Here is a 20,665-nt window from a genome sequence, read left to right as displayed (position 1 = left end):
CCCCCCTCTCCCCCACCCCCTCAGTTGAAATGGTAAAGTCCTGGAATTTAGCTAGCTTTCTCCTTTTGTTCTTTTTCATCAGTCCAGGCCTTGAGCCCATAGGATGGTGCCACCGCATTCAGGGCGGGTCGCCTTCCTCGGTTAAATCTCTCTGGACACATCCTCAGAGACACGTCAAGAGGTATTCTTAGGTGATGAGCTGGCAGTGAAGGTGCACCATCTCAGCCACCAAGTCTTAGGAGCGCATGTGCATCCTGCAGACTGGAAGACTAGTTAAAATGCATGCCTGGAGGACGCCAGGTGTGGTGGCTCACGCCTTTCATCCCAGCACTGGCGGAGGCCAGTGGGTCTCTGTGAGATCGAAACCAGCCAGGTCTACATAGTGAATTCCAGGCCAGCTGTCTCAAAAAAAAAAAAAAAAAAAAAAGCGTGCCTGGGTACCAACTCTTGCAACAGTCCTCATCAACCACAGCTGCCATCAATAAGATGTGCCAGAGCCAAAGTAAGTTTTCGATGACCTGTGGGTGCCTTTCAGCATTTAATTAACTCTGCTTTATCTAGCAAAGTGCTCATGAATCACGAGAGCCTTTGTAGCAAAGGATGCTTTTGAGAATGCAACAGAATGAACAGAAATGAAATTAGTTTCACCCACGGCTCATCTCGGTGCCAGCACCATCTTTGTAGATGTACCCTTTGTGCCCCCCTCTCACAGGGTCCTATTCCAGATGACTGTCATTTAGTCAGCTAAAATTGACTAAGTGCCTACTGTGTACCAGGCACCAAGCCAGAGGCTGGAAATACAGGGTGACTCAAACATGACCTTGGCATGGAAGAATTCACTTTCTGTTGGAAGTAATAGAAGTGTAAATACCAGTTCCTACAAAAGCTGTTACAGGCTGCAACTTAGACACAAACATAGTTATTTTCTTCATAGTCCTGCATTCATAAAGGCTGGAAAAGTTTAACATCTCAAAGCCTCAGAATGGGATTTGTCTTTGAGATGAAGGACTCTGCCCACCAGACTTAGGTCTCACTGGGGACCCCACAGCACTCTGAAAATTGGAGGTTGGTGTTTGCTAAGCAGTGGCTTCCGGGCACAGGCAACCCAGCACTTCACTTCTGCTAACAGGCGACAGGCCTGGGTAGGACTTGGCTCTCAGAATCCGATGCTGTGAACTGGAAACCTGCTTGTGGGCACCTCTGGGCACCACTGGGCACCGCTGGGCAGGGCTCACAGCCTTCAGGCTTCCCAGGTTGCTCATTTAATCAACACTGATGCCGCTCAGTGGCTCTGGAACTATTTTTTCAGTCATTATTGCAAGTTAATAAAATGACCTGCTTGTTGGTATTAAGGCACAGAGGAAAAATAAATACCATAGAGGCCGGGATGGAGGAATTCTATTTGGGTTAACATTTTGAAATATGTTTCCAGATCACAGTGTTCTTTTGCCCTCAGAGAGAATAAGAAATGCTTCCAAGTGGCCTACCTGAGACTCAAACCCAGGCAGCTGCCTCCATAGCCCACAGTCCTAACCTCCGGCCGTCACCTGTCACCACCTTGTTCTCAGTCCTGTGCCTCCTGGGTAACAGTGGAGCTCCCCATTTTCCAGTCATAAGACGTAAAAGGAGAATGAGATATAGGGAAGTTTAAAATGGAAGCCCATGGAGTCAGGCAGGCCACTGTTCACCTCTTAACCCTCAGAAGTAGCGTGTGCTCACTTCGCACATGATCAACGGTCTAAGGAGAAGCACACAAAGGTTTTGGTCGCTCCACCACATATCAACCGCTTGCTAGATGTTATCTATTACAGTTGTATAAAAGCCCAGAAGACAGGACTCCACGCTGTAAAACTGAGCAGTCTTTTCTTAGCTCGTAAGCATATGCCACACGCCAAGAGCGCAGCACCCACACGTCTGATGGCTGTCCAATGCTTATCAAACGAGTTAATATTTAAGCTTCTCGCCCAAAGGCACTTCCATCTATGAGAAGTTCCTATACCAGCATTTCAAGGAAACTGGACTTCAATCCCAATAATAAAGACCAGGTTTAAACTTCCTTTATCTCTGTCAACCCAGGCCTACAGAGTAGACGAAAAAGCCGAAGAGCAAGCTCGTTGGGAAGAGGCCTCCAAGGAGACCATCAAGAAAACCACCAAGCCTTGTCCTCGATGCAATGTGCCAGTTGAAAAAAATGGTGAGTGTGGGCTGAGGGGAATGCCAGGCCCTCCAGGGCTCTCCTGCAAGGTGAGTGTGGGCTGAGGGGAACGCCAGGCCCTCCAGGGCTCTCCTGCAAGGTGAGTGTGGGCTGAGGGGAATGCCAGGTCAACCTGGATTCCTTTGCCTTGGGTAGCTTCTGGGAGGATCAACAGCTGGAGCTTCGAGGCCCACTTAGCAGAGTTTGAGTCTTAATTCCTCCATATGAAATTTCTTAACCTCCTCAGCCCCAATTCCTCTGTAACTCCCCTGGTCTCTTTGTGGAATTCTGGAATGCTCTAATATGCACACTGTGAGGAGGGAGACAGAAGCAGCTTCCAAGGTAGTTTCTATGGAATAAGAGTCCATGGAACTGGGAGCTGAGGAGGTAAATAAACTCCCTGGTAAGCAGAGATCAGCAGCACGTGACATCATGTGCATCAAGGCTCAGTTCAGTGCCAGTGAAGAGAGAAAGCATGCAATAAACACTGATGGTCCTTGTTAATAATGGCACTAGATGCTTGGTGTCTGAGAAGTCATTTACTATTCTAACAACAAAGTTCAGGATTACCCCCAAAGTGTCCTCCATAGGACTCGAGAGTCCAGATCAAGGGACAAGGGGAGGCCACCATGTCAAGTCCATTTGTCAGATGATTCTGAAAACATCTCCCCACATGGATACTAATAACAAAAATAACTCACTTGTATAGAGCACTTACTAGCTGATTGTCCTAAGTCCTCTGCATGGATGGAGCATTTAATCCTCACAGGCCACTTGAGGAAGTTCCCGTGTTATGATCAACATTTCCAGAGTGCATCAGCATATTAAAACATTTCAGGTTTTTTGTTTTTTTGTGTTTTTTTTTTTTTTTTTTTTTTTGAGACAGGGTCTCCTGTAGCCCCAGCTGGTCTGGAACTCACTATGTAGACCAGGCTGGCCTCAAACTCACAAAGATCCATCTGCCTGCCTCTGCCTCCTGAGTGCTAAGATTAAAGGCGTGCCATGCTCCACCATCCTTCAGAATTTTTTAAAATTTATTTTTATTTCTGTGTGTGTGTGTGTGCACGCGCACACACACACACACACACACACACACACACACATGCATGGGTGTATGTGCCCAAGGGCAATGTAGGGGGCAGAAGAGGCTGTCTGATCCCTTGGAGCTAGAGCTACAGGCTATAGTGAGTTACCCTGGGAACTGAACCAGGTCCCCTATAAGTGTAGTGTGTGCTCTTAACCACCAAGTCATCTCTCCAACCCCCAGAATTTCTTTAGTAAAGAAACAGGACTAGGGGCTGGAGAAATGGCTCAGCAGTTAAGAGTACTGACTGCTCTTGCAGAGGACCCAGGTTCAATTCCCATCACCCACATGGCGACTACAAACAGTCCTTAACTCCAGTTCCAGGGGACTCCAAAGCCTTCTTCTGACCTGTGCAGCATTGCACAACACAGGTGCACTCACATACATGCAGACAATACACTCATACATATAAAATAAAAATAATAAATAAAATATTTTTTAAAAAAAGAAAGAGGGCTAGATTTATTTAATCAACATTCTCCCAAAATGTTTTATACATGCAATCCCCCTCCCCATGCCATCACTCTTCTTAACAACACTTCCAGGCTGAGCTCACTTTGGTCCCCATCACTCTGCTCCAGGGAGGCAATGTCAGAAGACCTTCCTGCTAATCCCATCCAGACTTGTGCAGTCACATCCACTTGCCTCATCAATGCTGGCGCCACAAGGCTATGGGAGACTGCACAGCGCTTAGCCTGAAAGTTGACCCTCCTGCCTCCTGCATTCATGGGCCAGGGACCTTGGCTCTCTGTGAGAGTGGGGACCAGCTCAGCATGACCTGTCTCTGCTTGCCACATCTTTAAAGTGCAGTTTGGAGCTCCCTGGAGCATGTAGAATCATCAAATGTGTTTGTTGAAACTGCAGATTCCTGGGCTTCTACCAGACCCTACTATCTGTATTTGAAGATCATACCAGGGACTCCTAAGGGACTCTACAGCTAGGCTGCAAGGCCTATGCATTGGCGAGCATCTTTCAAGATACACAGCCATACATGGTACTTCTCCTTGCTCATTCCACAACAGGAACATGTTGGCTTCACACCCCAAGAGCCACCTCCGATGTAAAACACAGCTCTTCCTTCAATGGGAATAAGAAAAAGTTTATTCTAAGCCAAATATGAATGACCATGACCTGGGAACACAGATTCAAGTTACCCCAAATGACATGTTCCACTGTGGAAGAGGTTACATAAATGTTTATAGTCAGACAACAAAGAAGTCAGAAATCAATGCATTCACCAGAGAGATTGGCAGAAACATCAGATGGATTGGGTTACAGCAGAGCATGGAGACCTCTACTGTGGTCCTCAGATGCTATCAGATGGCAGAGCTTGAGGGCTGGTAAAGCTAGTGGTAAGCTGAGTTTACCAGTACACTCTGAAACAGTCAGACTTAACGGAGTTGTTAGGTCATGTACAGAACTGGTAATAAATGACTGTTAAGGGTCTGAAGACAGCTCAGGCAGGGTCACTTTGACTCTCCATCTGCAATACCCCATCTCTCCACAATCACAAAGTTCTAGTCAGTCGATCACCACAGAGGTGTCTTCCTCAGAGACCCAGTCCATACCACGGAGGACAGCATCCGGGTGCCCCTGGAGGTTGGCTCTCACTTACTCTGAGAAGCCGTGCCCACACACCTTCTGGCAGCACACACTGACCTCAGAAGTGCCATCTTCTCCCTTTCTCTTATTGCAGCCTTCCATGTTGCTTTGACTTCTGGGAGGTCACTGGCATTTGGTTCCCTTCCATTGTCTCCTCAGCCCCATAGAACCACTGCACAGGGATTTGAGACACAGTAACCAGTACAAGAACATCTTGCTAGTGTCCTGAGGAAATGCAGATGTGGCCTGAGGAAGGAAGGCAATACAAGAAGCTTCCAGGTCCATCAGGGCCACATGTGCAGGAAGCCCCCACATGCCACAAGTGATCCTAGGCACGGCATGGCAGGATGCAGGGTCAAGCACCCCACATTGGTGAGCATCTTTCAGGGTACACAGCCACACATGGTGCTTCTCCTTGCTCGTTCCACAGTAGGAACATGTTGGCTTCACATGTTCCTGGGCCTTGAGCTCGATTTGCTAAGTCAGGACCATTCAAAGAAGACAGGCCACACCACAGGCATGGAGAGGGAGAGGAAGGAGCCAACTGAGTCACCACTATAGAACGGCTTCCCGCCGGGTCATTTCTTGGAAATACGATAATATTCTATAAATAGAAAGCACTCATTTTTAGCCTCTAGATTTTTAACCTCTGATCTGAAACGCTGCTGAGAGCCTAAATTGTTCTAGCATTTAAGCACTAGGACAACCGGAACAGACAGAGGCTTTGACTTCAAGGACTTGCACTGTCTAGTTCCCAGCCTGGCCTATGTCCAGCTTCATAATCAGCAGGTTTCACATTCAGGAAAGCTGTTCTTCCTACAGCACAGCTGAAATGACAGGACCATTTCTGTTTTCTTTCTTTGGTGTGTATGTGTACGCATGTTTGTATATGTACAGGTATGGGTGTATGTGTGCATGCATATGTGGGAATGCACATGTGTACATGTGCATGTGGAGGCCAGAAGTCACCCTTCCTTGGGATGCTGACCATCTTTAAAAAAAAAAACAAAACAAAACCAAAGGGCCTCAGGGCTGGAGAGAGGTTAAGAGCACTGACTATTCTTACAGAGGACCTGGGTTCAATTCCCAACACCCCCATAGCAACTAACAACCATCCATAACTCCAGTTCCAGGGGACCCAACACCCTTTTCTGGATTCTGTGGGCACTGCATGACACAGGTGCACTTACATATATGCAGGAATAACACTGATACACATAAAATTTAAATTTAAAAGGCTCTTTCTCTTTCACATACACCAGAGAGAGAGAGAGAGAGAGAAAGAGAGAGAGGGGGAGAGAGAGAGGAGGAATGAGGAATGGGGGGGCTCTGGAACTCACTGATCTGCCTGGGCTACACTAGGCTTGCTGGCCCCAGTGATCTGCCTGTCTCTGCCTCCCCAGGGCCGGGATTAAAAGTGCACACCACCATGCCCAGCCTTTTTCACCATGGGCTCTGGGGAGCAATGAGAGGTCCTCCTGCTTGCAATACAAGCCCTTGACTGACTGAGCCAATTCCCCAGCCCCATAATTTTCCTTTTTAACCCAGGATAAGCCTGGGCACCCCCTTCTCTCCTGTCCTCCAATCTCCTGACATTCTGTCCCTCTCAGACAGGCAAGACTAGGGTTCTGTTCTCTGTCAGTCAGTGCCTGTAGTGGCTGAATTTGGTGAGCTTCAGCTCACTCCCTAGATCCAGTGATGCTGCCAGGGTGGCCCCTGCCCCTGAGTCTGCCACATCTTGGCTATCAGTCTGTAGACAGAGTTCACTAGGAAAGGAGCCATTGTCCCTTCATTTAGTATCAAATCAGTGTGAAGCTGCCAGCAGCTCCCTACTCCATTTACAACCGCGCGTCCCTTAACAAGGCACAATCCAAGAAGTGTGTCATCACACTGTCTCCTCGCTGCTCAGACATCACCGAATACAGACAAAAGCCTGCATGGCAGTGGTCAGTCTGGAGGCTCAGGGAGTGCAGGGTGTCTGAGGCAGTTCAGACCGCTCTGCAGGGAACCGTCTTTATAAGTGGAAGGAGAAGGCAAACATAAAAATGTGTGATGAAATAAAAAAAGTAAAGGACAGAAGCTCATCACCATCATCAGATGCATACTGAACATGCTTTATGGATTCTGCCTTCTTCCTCTTTCCCCTGTAGCCCCAGCTGGCCTGGAACTCACTATGTAGACCAGGCTGGCCTCCAACTCACAGAGATCTGCCTGCCTCTGCCTCCCAAGTGCTGGGATTAAAGGTATGTACCACCACACCTGGCTCCTCCTCATTTTTTTTAAGAATTATTTTTTTATTTTACATGTATAAGTGTATTGCCTGCATGCATGTAAGTGCACCCATGTCCTGTAATGCCCACAGAGGTCAGAAGAAGGCATTGGATCTCCTGGAACTAGAGTTACAGATGGTTGTTAGCCACTATGTAGGTGCTGGGAGTTGAACCCGGGTCCTCTGCAATAGCAGCCAGTTTGCTTGACCTCTGAGCCATCTCTCCAGCCCCCTCGTCTTTTTATTATCATTCTTTTTAGTTAGCCTACAAAAGTATGGGTTTCATTCTGACACCCTTGTACTTTCTTCCTGTTCTCCTCACACTGCCCTCCCCCTCTTCTCCCTCTCCCACTGGTCCCCTTCCCCCCACCACATGCCCTTCTTACTGCTTTCATGCCACAGACATGTATGTATTATTGAATGTAGGTTCCACATAAGACAGAAAACGTGTTTCCTCTCTGCCCACCCGCCCCCCGTCGTCCCTCCTCTCTCCTCAGGCCCTTCCCTCTTCCTACACAGTCTGTCTGCTGTTCTCTACTTCCCTATGACCAGTCATCCAGCAGAGTGCTTACACCACACTAACATCTCCTCATGTGGGGTAATGTATTGTGTGGGACATCTGTAGGCAATAGGAATTTTTCAGCTGACAGCCTTGTGGGACCGCTAGGTGGTATATAGCTGTATTGTTAAGCTGACTGTGTTTCTAGAATTATGGTCTCAGATGCACCTCCATACTATGGAATCTAGCAGGAGCCAAGTGTACGTTAATTAGCAGGAAGAAAAAAGAGCTCCTAACATAAAGAACCTCTCTGCCTCCTTCCTTCCTCCTCCTCCTCCCTTGAAATTGCGGTTAGTTTTTTCAGATCTGAGCTATAGCTCTAGAATTCTAGATGCATAGAATTTTGGGGAGAAAGAGGAAACTAATTCTTACTCATTTAGGATTGCTTTAATGATTCACTGAGGTTCAACATGTTCAATATTCCATATATTTTTAAAGATTTTTTTTGTAATTTTATGTATTTTGTGCCGGTATATATGTATGTATGTATGTATGTATGTGCACCAAGTACATGCCTGGAGCCCAAGGAGGCCAGGAAAGTCTGTCAGATCTCCCAGAGCTGAAGTTACAGACAGTTGTGAGTGCCAGGAAACAAACTCGGGCCCTCTCCAAGAGCAGCCAGTGTTCTTAACCCTTGAGCCATCTCTCTAGACACCTGTACGATATTTTAGAGACTTAAATGCTGTTACAGTATCACATTATTCAATTTTATTATTGCATGCTGAAATAGAATCATTAATGTGTGCTGAAAACAGCCCTGTCTTTTAATAGCAAATATTTAAAAAATCATATCTTCTCCTTTATTTTTAACACATTTATACTTTTTTTGTGGAGCCAGGCATGGTGGCGCATGCCTTTAATAGCAGCGCTCAGGAGGCAGAGGAGGATAGTAGATCTCCGTGAGTTTGAGGCCACCCTGGCCTACATAGCCAGTTCCAGGGTTATGTAGTGAGACCCTGTCTCAACAGCAAATACATTTTTTTGGGGTGGGGGGGGGTTGAGACAAGTTCTCCCTGTAGCCACAGCTGGCCTGGATTTGCTAATGGAGATCAGGCTGCCCTTGAACTCACAGAGATCCGCCTGCCTCTGCCTCCCGAGTACTGGGATTAAAGGTGTGCACCACCATGCCCGGCTAACAAATATATATTTTTAATTATATATTATATATAATTTTTAAATAATTTTTATTTTTCTTTGGTTTTTTTGTTTTGTTTTGTTTTCTGAGACAGGATCTCTTTGGACTGGAGATCCAACTGGCCTGGAACTGGCTAGTAAACCAGGCTGGCCTCGATCTCAGAGACCCACCTGCCTCTGCCTCCCAAGTGCTGGGATTAAAGGCATGCGCCACCACAGCCAGCACTATTTTTATTTTTAACTGTGTGTATATGTGTGTGTGTGTGTGTGTGTGCACATGAGTGCAGGCACCCAAGGAAGCCAGAGGCGTGAGATACTCCAGGAGCTGGAGTTACAAGCGGTCATGAGCTGCCTAACATCACTGCTGGGAATTGAACTCTGGTCCTGTGGAAGAGCAGTATGTGCTCTTAACCACTGCACCATCTCTCCAGTCCATATATATATATCAAAGATGTATGTGTGTATATATATATATATGTATATATATGTAGACAATTTTTGTGACCTTTCAAGCAAACCAAAAACAATCACAGAACAGAGGAATTTTAGATGTTCAAGTTATCCCAAGACAAATGCCCATGGCCACGTATTCAGAAACATTTGAACTTCAGAGGCTCCTGCCAGCTTTCTATGAATAAAATTAGTCAGAACTGAGGCAATTACTTGGAAAAAATTGGCAAGAAAAAAAAATGAGCTAACAAGATAATTGGCAAAACTGAATGTTCTAGTTTGCCTTCAGTTGCTGTGATAAAAACGCTGACGAAAATCAACTTGGGGAGGAAAGGATTTATTTGTCTCACATCTCCCAGGTCAGTTTATCACTGAGGGAGCCCAAGGTAGGAATTCAGGGCAGAAACCTGGAGGCAGGAGCTGAAGCACAGGCCATGGAGGAATGCTGCTTACTGGCTTGTTCCCTGGCCCCCGCTCAGCCTGCTTTCCTACACAATACAGGACCACCTGCCCAGGGGTGGCAGCACCCACAGTGGGCTGGGCCCTCCCACATCACTCAACAATCAAGACGTTGCCCCACAGACATGGCCACAAGCCAGTTCACTGGAGGCCATTCCCCAGTTGAGGCTCCCTCTACCCAGGTGTGTCAAGTTGACACTAAATCTACCCAGCACACTGAACAAAGCACATTCAGAGTAATGTAGCCATCGATCAAAGATGCTGCCTTTGCCTGTATCTCCCAGGAAGTTCAGTCAGAAACAGTTCTCTGATGGTGACTTCTCAGTCCTCTGCGTCATGAAGACTCAGTATCTGAGCTCAAAAGCCAACAGCAGCTAAAGGGAAAGGGCTTGTGGTCTCCCATGGACAAGGCAGGCCCTGTTCCACCTGTTCCATGAGGAACTCTGGGATCTCACAGACCTTGGGGGGGTATCATCTTCACCCCTGGAACATGCTTCACCCTGAGAATGTTCTACAGCAGAGCCAACCTCTGAGCTCAGAGCATCTTGAGCTGTAGTATGGGATGTGCAGGCCTCCGGGCATGCTGGCTTTCCATTTCTCACTTTTTTTTTCCTTTTTGAGGCAAGGTTCCATGTAGCCTAAGATGGCCTGGAATTTACCATGTAGCCGAGAATGACCTTGACTGAACTCCTCATTCCTGCTTCCAACCTCCTGAGTGCTGGGATCATGGATGTGCACCACCTTGCCCATTTATGTGGTGCTGGGGATTGAGGCCAGGGCTCTATGCATACTAGGCAAGCATTCTATCAGCTGAACTATAGCCCCACCCCAACATGGCTACCAATTTGTTCCTCTTAAATAAAATTTTGAATATTATTAAGGAACATATTCTCTGTTGAAAATAATATACTGTCCCAACTCCTGTTTATAAATTTTGCTGAGCCAAGTAACACTGAAAAGATGATAAATATGAATCACAGTGTATTATATACAAAATTATTAAATATTTACTATGTATTTTGACATGGTGCGTTTAATATATTTAAATGTATTTAAATATAGAATCAGCAGTCTGTGAGACATGAAGCATTCGTTGCTAAATCCCATATCAGAAAAATAAGACAAACTCAGATATGTAAATAGAAAGAGCCCAGCCTGGACTTCATTGGTTTCTTGGGAAAGTCTGAACTCAAGAGCTGCCTCATGGGCTGTCTGACTATTCACCCTAGCTCAGTCTCTCTGCCCCTGTGCTCTTTGGAATTGTTCACTTAGAAACTAACTTCTGGAATTGGATGTTGGCATGGGAACAGGAGCTCTCCCTATCTTGCTGCAAACCCAGTGTCTGTGTCCTTTGTCCCCACAGGAGGATGCATGCACATGAAGTGTCCACAGCCACAGTGCAGGCTCGAATGGTGCTGGAACTGCGGCTTAGAGTGGAACCGCACCTGCATGGGTGACCACTGGTTTGACGTGTAGAGGGCCGGCACTGGCACCGGGCACTGGCCCTTGGCCATGCCATCCTCATTAGAGTGGAACCGCACCTGCATGGGTGACCACTGGTTTGACGTGTAGAGGGCCTGCCCCGGGCACTGGCACCGGGCACTGGCCCTTGGCCATGCCATCCTCATGGAAAACACGCAGAATCATACCTTCATCAGCCACTTCTTCTCCCCAATACATACATGCACATACACAAACACGGGCTGCAAAGTACAAGAGCAGCTCCTAGAGCCTTTTCTGTTGCCGAGGGCGCTGTGTGAGAAGGACTTGCTATGGATTCAAGAATGAACAAAGCTCTTGTTAGTGCTCATCAACTCCCAGAGGGCAAAAATAGTCAAATATAATTGTTTGTCCGCAAGAATTCCATCTTAATTATAAATGGTGATGATGAAATTCCAACTCTGCTGTGCACAAATCAGCTTAACAACCAAGTGAGAAACTACACAAGCTCATCTGAGTGTTGACTGTCCAGATTACAGGGAGGAGGGCAAAACCGAACACACCTTCATTCTGCTTAATTATGTGCAACTTTAGAAGGAAATGATTGTTTTCTGAGAATATTACTAAGTCTATAGTTTGGTTTTAAGTGTTCATTTTGCAGCCTGGAAGTTTCACTCATGCATTTGGCTTCACTGTAAACTTAATGGATAAAGTGCCTATAAAGGGACATTTTTAGGAACAATCTCATGATGCCATTCAGTAATCAAAAGTACAGGTCATTAAGGAGCATTTCTAGAACTATCTAAATGCAGATGTGGCTGACTCTCTCCCTCAGAGATAGAGTCTCTGCAGATCTGCTCCCTGCCCGTCCCGGGGAGCCTCGCATAGCCAGTGGTCCTACAGGGTCCTTTGCACAGACAGTAAACACACACTAGAATATTCCTAGGTTAGCGTATATAAGATTTCAATGTTGATTACATTTTCAAGATTCTTTTTGAGGCATTTGCAACCCATTGAGAAGATTCCCACTGGCGCTGTGAGCCGTCTTCTACATGCAGCATGCAGAGGGATAGGGGCAGCCCCTGCTTTTCTTTCTCATTAGATTTTTCTGGGCATGTAACGGAGTGTGGGCGTCATGAGGTTCCTTGGGGCTTAGAGACCTGGGAACTCTGAAATCAGCAAGCAGGCGTCCCACCAGAAGCTCTTGTTGGGAGGACAGGAGGTGACCTCAACATTTCCAGGTCACATCCTGAGGACATCTGTACCTCCTTCCCCAAGGAATAGCCTCAGCCAATCTGTTTCCCCAGCTACCTCGGGAACACTGCTCTCAGAAGTGTAATGCTAGGACAAGACGGGGTTTTAAGGGGGCCACATCAGCAAGAACAGCCCCATTTAGTCTCATCTGTTAGGAATTCATATGTTTCACATGTCCTGGGGCTATCAGACCCAAGGCCTATCACAGAAATGGGGTTTGGTACTATGAGGCAAAGAGAGGCCAACTAGCCGGAGCCTGTGCATCCCTGTGGCCTGAGGCTGGGCCAGTATCCACCCAAGCCAGGTCTGAATGTGGCCCTAAGCAATCACAGCTTCTTACCGAAGTGACAGGCTCCCACCTGTCCTCTGTACTCAGGGCTTTTCTGTCACGCATCCCTTGCTCTTTTGTGATGTTCCTCTCATGGCTTCTTCCTTCCACATCTGCGTGCTAGGCTGGGTTTGCAAAGCCAGAATTCAGTTTGTTGTTTTGCTTCAGGTACACAGAGACCCTGGAGCTCAGTGGCTCTCCAGCCTGGTCCTTTTCCTTTCTGGTGATTGCCTGTGTTTTCTTCAGAATAGAATAGTCATTTTTAAAATAACTTGAAAAACAGCCGCTGTGTATGAATGTGAATCACAACCTGTGTTATGTGAGCATGAATCGTGGAATAAAAACAGAATGCCAGAAGAATGGAAGTAAAGACCTTTGCAAAAGAATCTTTCTTTTTCTTTGAACTGTGTTAAGAAATATCTGATAACTATGGCCAGGGTGATACTCAAACTATCAATAAAAGACTCAAAAGCTTTTGAGCCTGTCCTTGGGGTGTTCTTTCAATAAATGTTGGCGGTATGGGCGGAAAGACAGACCAAACCGCTCTGACTTCAAGTGCTTGGACGCATCACCCATCGAAAACAATGGCCTGGGCCTTTTCAGCAGCATTTCCCAACTCCTGGTTGACTTGGGGTTTCTCTTTTTTAATTAATTATCAAAATTTCAAAGCAAACCCTCATTCAGACATGTAATGGTCACTTTCTTGCCTTTCAGACAAACTTGCCTAAATAAATATTTAAAACAGAAGCTTAGGGCTAGGGAGATGGCTCAGTCAGGTAAAGTACTTACGGTACAAGCTTGAGGACCTGAGTTTAAACCCCCGAAACCATGTAAAACAGCCAGGCACAGCAACACACACCTGTAATTCCAGCACTGGGAGTTCTAGGCCAGGCTAGCCAGGGCTACATGACAAGACACTGTCAAAAAAAAAAAAAAAAAGGAAGGAAAAAAGAAAGAGGAGAGCAATAAGAAATAGAAACACACACTGCATTCGCCTGTGGCCTTCACACACACCAAATTAAAAGATAAAAATAAAATTTCAAAAAAGAGATTTGAACTCAGATTGATTGGCACAAGCCTTTGATCTCAGCACTTGGGAGGCAGAGGCGGGTGGATCTCTGTGACTTCAAGGCCAGCCTCGTCTACATAGTGAGTTCCAGGACAGCTGGGGCTACAGGGAGACCCTGTCTCAAAAAGACAGAGAGAGGGAAAGAGAGAGAGAGAGAGACAGAGACAGAGACAGAGATAGAGACAGAGAATTTGGGTTGGGAAAGGTCATCTTGCTGTGACTGGGCTGCACTCTGCCTGCATGTCAGTCACTTTCTCCATTGCGACAAAATACTTGGCAAAGGAAACTTAAGGAAGGAAGAATCTCTTCTGTCTTGGTCTGAGGGGTGGTTAATACTGTCAACGTCACATGATCTAACATCACCCAGGAGACAATCCTAGGTGTCTGTGAAGGAGTTTCTAGATTGGGTTCATTAAAGTGAAAAGAGCTTGGCTGGAGAGATGGCTCAGCAGTTAAGGTCCCCAGCTGCTCTTGCTGAGGACCCAGGTTCAATTCCCAGCACCCACATGGCAGCTAACAACCCTCTGTAACTCCAGTTCCGGGGGATCCAGCTCCCTCTTCTGACCTCTTTGGGCATTGAAAGACATGGGTGCACTTACACACATGCAGATAAAACACTCATACACATAAAATAAAAATAATAAACTATTTATAATAATGAATAATATTTTTAAAAGTGAAGAGAAACTTCCTGACTATGGGCAGCACCATCCATGGCTGAGCAGAAAATGAGCTGAGCACCAGATGTCTTCTGTCTCTGCCTCACTGACAGTGGGTACAGTGTATCCAGCGGCCTCCAAGTGTTCCCCACCATGATGGCCTGCTCCCTCAAACTGTGAGCTGAAATGAACCCACCCTTCCTTCCTTCCTTCCTTCCTTCCTTCCTTCCTTCCTTCCTTCCTTCCTTCCTTCCTTCCTTCTTTCCTCCCTTCCTTCCTTCCTTCCTTCCTTCCTTCCTTCCTTCCTTCCTTCCTTCCTTCCTTCCTTCCTTCCTTCCTTCCTTCCTTCCTTCCTTCCTTCCTTCCTTCCTTCCTTCCTTCCTTCCTTCCTTCCTTCCTTCCTTCCTTCCTTCCTTCCTTCCTTCCTTCCTTCCTTCCTTCCTTCCTTCCTTCCTTCCTTCCTTCCTTCCTTCCTTCCTTCCTTCCCTCCCTCCTTCCCTCCCTCCCTCCTTCCCTCCTTCCTTCCTTCCTTCAGTTGCTTTTGTCAGGCATTTTTGTCACGGCTGTAAGTAACCAACACAAGGAGATCCAGTCCACCGCAGTGAAGTAGGACACAGTCATGGAGGTGGGGCATGTAGTGAGGACTCCTCCCATGTGGGCTGATGGGGAAGCAAAGAGTGGGGAGTGTTGTACTCAGCTGGCTTCCTTGTTTCCTCCTTTCCACCCAGTCTGGGGCTGGAGTCTGTGAGTCTGGTCTTTCCTTCTCAGTTACACATCTCTGGAAACATCCTCACAGACATGCCCTGAGGTACGTCTCCTAGGTGATTCCAAATTCAGTCCAGTTGCCAACCTCAGAGCTGGGAGTGTGGACCATGTGCCTTCTTAGGAACATCACAGTGGTGGTGTCTGGCTCATACCAGTATGTCTCGCTAGAGCCGCCTGGAAAGGTTATCCATGCCTGGATAGCCTTGTATGTCTGCCAGGCCAGCAGCGAGCTGAGGACCCACTGGAACAAACACCTCGAGCGTCTCTGAGAAGATGAATAGGTGAGAGTCATTGCCAAGGTTATGCACAGAGCAGAGGCTACGAAGAAAGTGCCTAGTGTGTGCATGTGTGAGCTCTGGGCCCCAGAGCTGGAACCCTGACTCCACCACCCACATGTGCGTGAACTCTGGGGACAAAAGCAGCATCTCCCTCATCAGACTGTTGTCATGATTCATTGAATGGATTACCATAGCCCTGAGGACAGTTCCTGGCACATAGGAAGCCATCCAAAGTTGTTTACCATTAATACATTACCATTAATACATGAGTGAGGCTGTGGAGGCCACAGAGCAAACTAACAAAAACCAGAGTGGATGTACGTACGGTCATTGCCAGAGTCTGGTTGAGCAAGTTCCTGTGAGCGGCAGGTAGTGGCGCATATTGGTTTTCTTTTTTTATTTTATGTGTATGAGTGTTTTCCCTGCATGTATGTAAGTGTACCCTTGTCATGCAATGCCCATGGGGGTCAGAGAGGGTGTCAGATCCCCTGTAACTGGAGTTACAGACAGTTGTTAGCCACCATGCAGGTGCTGGGAACTGAACCCAGATCCTGTGCAAGAGCAGTCAGTGCTCTCAACCACTGAGCCATCTCTCCAGCCCTCCATATTGGATTTGGATGTGTTGGGCCCCAGAAGTTTCTCTGTAAAGGTAAGTTGCTAGTTGCCTTTGTTGGCTATATGTGCTGTGTATACAAGTGATATCCAGGGTGTGGGTTAGGGAGGTGGGATTCTGAGTGGAAATAAGGAAGTACAAGTAAGAAACACAGGTCCGACATGAGGGAGCTAACTACCCCTGTGGGGGTCGAGGCCCTCCCATACCCCATATCATTTCTGACAGCATGGGGAATATGTATATCAGTGTTTTCGAAGGAAATTTGATCTCAAAGTAAGACATCCTTCTCTGGTTGGCCAACTATGGATAGACTGTCCAAGCACAGCATTTAAGAACTGTTGCTTTTGTCTGAATAACCATGCAAAGTAGGCAAGGAGTGGGGCTGGAGAGATGGCTCAGTGGTTAAGAACACTGGCTGCCCTTGCAGAGGACCCAGGTTCTGTTCCCAGCACCTGCATGGTAGCTAATAACCATTTATAACTCCAGTTCCAGGGGAATTTGATGCTCTCTTCTGACTTCTGTAGGCATTGCATAACATAGGTGCACTTAAACATACATACAGGCAATACATTCATACATATAAAAATAATAAAATATTTTAGGAAGTAGGCAAGGAGTGGGGCTGGAGAGATGGCTCAGTGGTTAAGAACACTGGCTGCCCTTGCAGAGGACCCAGGTTCTGTTCCCAGCACCTGCATGGTATCTAATAACCATTCATAACTCCAGTTCCAGGGCAATTTGATGCTCTCTTCTGACTTCTGTAGGCATTGCATGACAGGTGCACTTAAACATACATACAGGCAATACATTCATACATATAAAAATAATAAAATATTTTAGGAAGTAGGCAAGGAGTGTTTTCTGGGAAGGTCTGGGAGACCACACAGACTGACGGCACTGTACTGAGGGACCCACCATGTTCCCATTCACTCAACTATCTAGGCTGAGACAACCAATCATTATTTTATCAGTGGGCAATTGGACTCCTGAAGATGGACTCACATAGCCCAGCTAATCAACGCTCAGGTCTCTGCTTACTCAGTTCCTCTAGCCAAGTGTAGGCTAATACCCTGGGTCTGCATTTACTTCCTACTCAGAGCATTGAATGAACAATACTTTAATCACCTAGTTATTAACTCTACCCCCCTGGGGGATGGATAACAGAGTGTGTGTTTACCGTTGGACACCCAGCTCTATGGCAGGCAGATCCCAACCTCTATGGAATTGCATTTCTGAATTCTGATCAAATCGACATCAAAATCCCACTGTACTGCAACGCTTACTTGTAGAGCCTGTTCTCACGGCCAAGGGACAGCTGCCTGGTGTTGCCCATCAGCACCTGGCCAGGTGTGTCCATTCCTATTACAATGGCTGGTACAGCAGGGAAAGCTTCACTTTCAGATTTGGGTAAACTTATCTCAGAGGGTCCTACCCAGGGACCCAGGTCACCCCCACCCAGGGACCCAGGTCACCTCCACCCAGGGACTCAGGTCACCTCCACAGAGCAAAGCCTGTGCGTGCACAGGGACCTCTTCTGTTCCCTTCCGGAAGATGCTTTGTTTCCCCACCATTCTCCATTCTGATTTTCAACCTCAAATGTGACTCAGATGACATTAAACCTCTGCTCAGCATATTTCCCTATAAAGTTTTGCCTACATTGTTCATTTTATTATAAATATAATTATTGAGTTATTGATGCTCATTATAGAAGCAAAAAATGTAAAGCAGAAAACAATTATTTTACATCTCATTTTTATTTAAAAAATAGTGTCAGACCTGTGAGCTGACTTGCTGGGCAAAGGCACTTGCAGCCAAACCTAATGACCTGAGTTCAATGCTGAGAGCCCCGAAGGTTGAAAGAAGAGAACTGATTCCAGCAAGCTTCCCTCTGACTTCCACACCTGGGTCATGGGAACCATCTACCCACACATATGCAGAATAAATTCTTTTACAAAACACATAGTGTTAATAGGTTTCTGAAATGATGTTTCCAGATGGAATGTGAGCATCTGAAAGTAATCACCTAATAGTTTGGGAATGTAGACCATTGTATATATAACATGTAAACTGGTTTACAATGGGGGGGGGGGGGTAGCTCAACATTAGAGCACTCGCCTAGCATGCTCAGGCCCTGAGTTCCATTCCCAATAACACACACACACACACACACACACACACACACACGTTATGTAATATAAAGTTAACAGAAAAGGAATTGACTAAACACACACACACACACACACACACACACACACACACACACACACATGTTATGCAATATAAAGTTAACAGAAAAGGAATTGACTGAATTATGTGAACACCTAAGCAGCCTAAGTAAGGGAGACTGAAAGACCTCTACAGCCTGACCACTTGTGCCCTCCCACCCCATGCGTTTTGAAATCCTGACTCCCAAGGTTATCATATTGGAGGTGGGGATTTGAGGAAGTGATTAGGATTAGATCGTGGGGTAGAACCTTGACAAATGGGATTGATGCTGTTATAAACAGAGGCCAGAGAGAGGCCTTCATCCCTTTCACCACACAAGGACACAGTGAGACGGCACCATCTCTGAAGTGTGGACCCTCACCAGACGTGGAATCTGCTGATGCCTTGATCTTGGACTTCCAGCCTCCAAATGTAAGGACTAAACTTCTGCTGTATATAAACAGCCCTGTTTACGGTATTTTGCTATAGTGACCTAAATGAGGCACACATTAAAATATAGCTTGCTGTGTTGATAGTTATATGTAAATTTGCCTCATCCCCCCTTTTTCTTGATGATAAAAGAATATCACATTATAATGAAAAATGGGTTTTAGGGCTCATTTCCACTTCCAACATTTTTTAAAAAGTAAGCATCTTTTTAAAATTATTATTTTTATTTTATGTGTATGAGTGTATTGCCTGCATGTATGTGAGTGCACCCATGTCATGCAATACCACGGAGGTCAGAAGAGGGCTTCGGATTCCCCTGGAACTGGAGTTAAGGAACGGAGTTAAGGTAGCGGTCATGTGGGACCTGGGAATCGAACCTGGGTCCTCTACAAGAGCAGTCACTGCTCTTAACCACTGAGCCATCTCTTCAGCCCCCATTTCCTATAACAATTTAAGGTGCTCATGTTGCATGCAGATAGCAAAGATTTTCCAGTCAGTAGTTCTGTTCTTTGATTGACTGAATTTCACTGCAATGCGATGACAGTGAACGTGTCTAACGGCATCCTACTTTCAAAGGAATTCTGCCAAATGATGTTGGATAACTTGGGGTGGGAGAAAATGAGTTCAATTTAATTTCGGGGATGCAGTCAGATGTCTGACCCTGGTACAAACTGGACACTTATGCGTGCCTCAGGAGCCCGCTTTCAACTTGCAGTTCAGCCACCAGTAGTCTGAGTTGATCACCTGTGAGCAGCCAAACAACAGTAACAGGTGCTTCTGGTCTCCTGCCTGGGCAGCATCCTTGGGCTAATGGGACCCCTCGAGAAACCTGCTACCTGCCTCTGTGATGCACCCCTGACCCATCTGCAGTCCAGCTGATCAAGAGGCCCACACTCCAACACTGATGTTTCCCTTAGGCGTTCATCCATGCATCCACAGCAGTGCTGGCAAGCCCTGGATTCTCTCCAGGGACCCACCACATGGTATTTGAGAATCTCTAGATCCCGATGCTTCTCTCCATTAGCTCCTGGCTTTGACTTCAGAGCCATTTCTCACACAGGCCCTGGGCTGCTCTGATGTCACTGGGTGCTGAGGATTGATTACTGTCCTGACCTGATTTACTCCAGTCTGTCTGCCCATATGGAAGTCCCCAGGTTAGACATGCTCCCTCTCCCCACATGCTGGCCTGCCCTCTGCCCCCTGGAGGCCTTCGCTCTGGTCATCTTCCCACCTAAGCAACCTTTCCCTTCATCTCTAAACTAGTGCCACATTTGCTTGGCCTGCCTTGCCAGCATCGTGAGGACAGGGCAGAGCTGTTACTTAGGCACTGGATGGGTGTCTAAAGGATGGCGAAGGCCCTCCCCCACCTCCCATTGTCCTCCCACCTTGGGGTTATGTACAGTCACGTGACACTTTGGAACTGTAGGAAGCCCACCCCTCTGCCAGTGGAGCCCAAAACTCCAGGTGCCCCTGCATATGTGTCCGTAGAAAGACTGTCCTTGTTCCTCTCAGTGGGGTAAACGGGAAGGTCACTAACACAGCTTCGTTCTCTTGCTGTAGATCTTCCCTCATGTTCTAGGCGACAAGTTGTTCTTCCCTTTGTCTTGCAGCCCTCATGGTCTCAATCACCATGGGTCTCCTAACTGATAGAGCACCAACTGCATCCTCCACAGAGACCTGGCCTTTCAACAGGTATGCTTCCCCTCTGCATGTGGTACAATGTCTGCACCAGCAGAAGTCTAGGTCCAATCAGTCCATCCGCTTACCAGATTCAGAACACCACCAGGGAGTCCCCAGCCTACAGTCCGTCACTGGGCTCACTCAGCACAGTGTGTAGATGGCCTGCCCATATT

The 20,665-nt window shown here is 46.8% G+C and overlaps 1 protein-coding gene across 2 annotated transcripts in view; it reads left to right on the top strand.

The window, feature by feature from the left end:
• LOC103737054 (E3 ubiquitin-protein ligase parkin) overlaps positions 1 to 11,271 on the top strand; it is a 624,104-nt gene extending 612,833 nt beyond the window's left edge. For both annotated transcript variants that reach the window (XM_029565247.1, XM_029565250.1), the window contains 2 exons: positions 2,077 to 2,194; positions 11,115 to 11,271. In XM_029565247.1, the coding sequence (XP_029421107.1) occupies positions 2,077 to 2,194; positions 11,115 to 11,227 (231 nt within the window). In that variant the 3' untranslated portion in view covers positions 11,228 to 11,271. The remainder of the gene's footprint in view (positions 1 to 2,076; positions 2,195 to 11,114) is intronic.
• The last annotated feature ends 9,394 nt before the right edge of the window (positions 11,272 to 20,665 follow it).

Source organism: Nannospalax galili, unplaced genomic scaffold (genome assembly GCF_000622305.1).
Source record: "Nannospalax galili isolate Female #2095 unplaced genomic scaffold, S.galili_v1.0 scaffold2271, whole genome shotgun sequence".
Classification (NCBI taxonomy): Eukaryota; Metazoa; Chordata; class Mammalia; order Rodentia; family Spalacidae; genus Nannospalax; species Nannospalax galili.
Note: the sequence above shows the minus strand (reverse complement) of the source record. Positions and strands in the feature narration are given on the sequence as shown.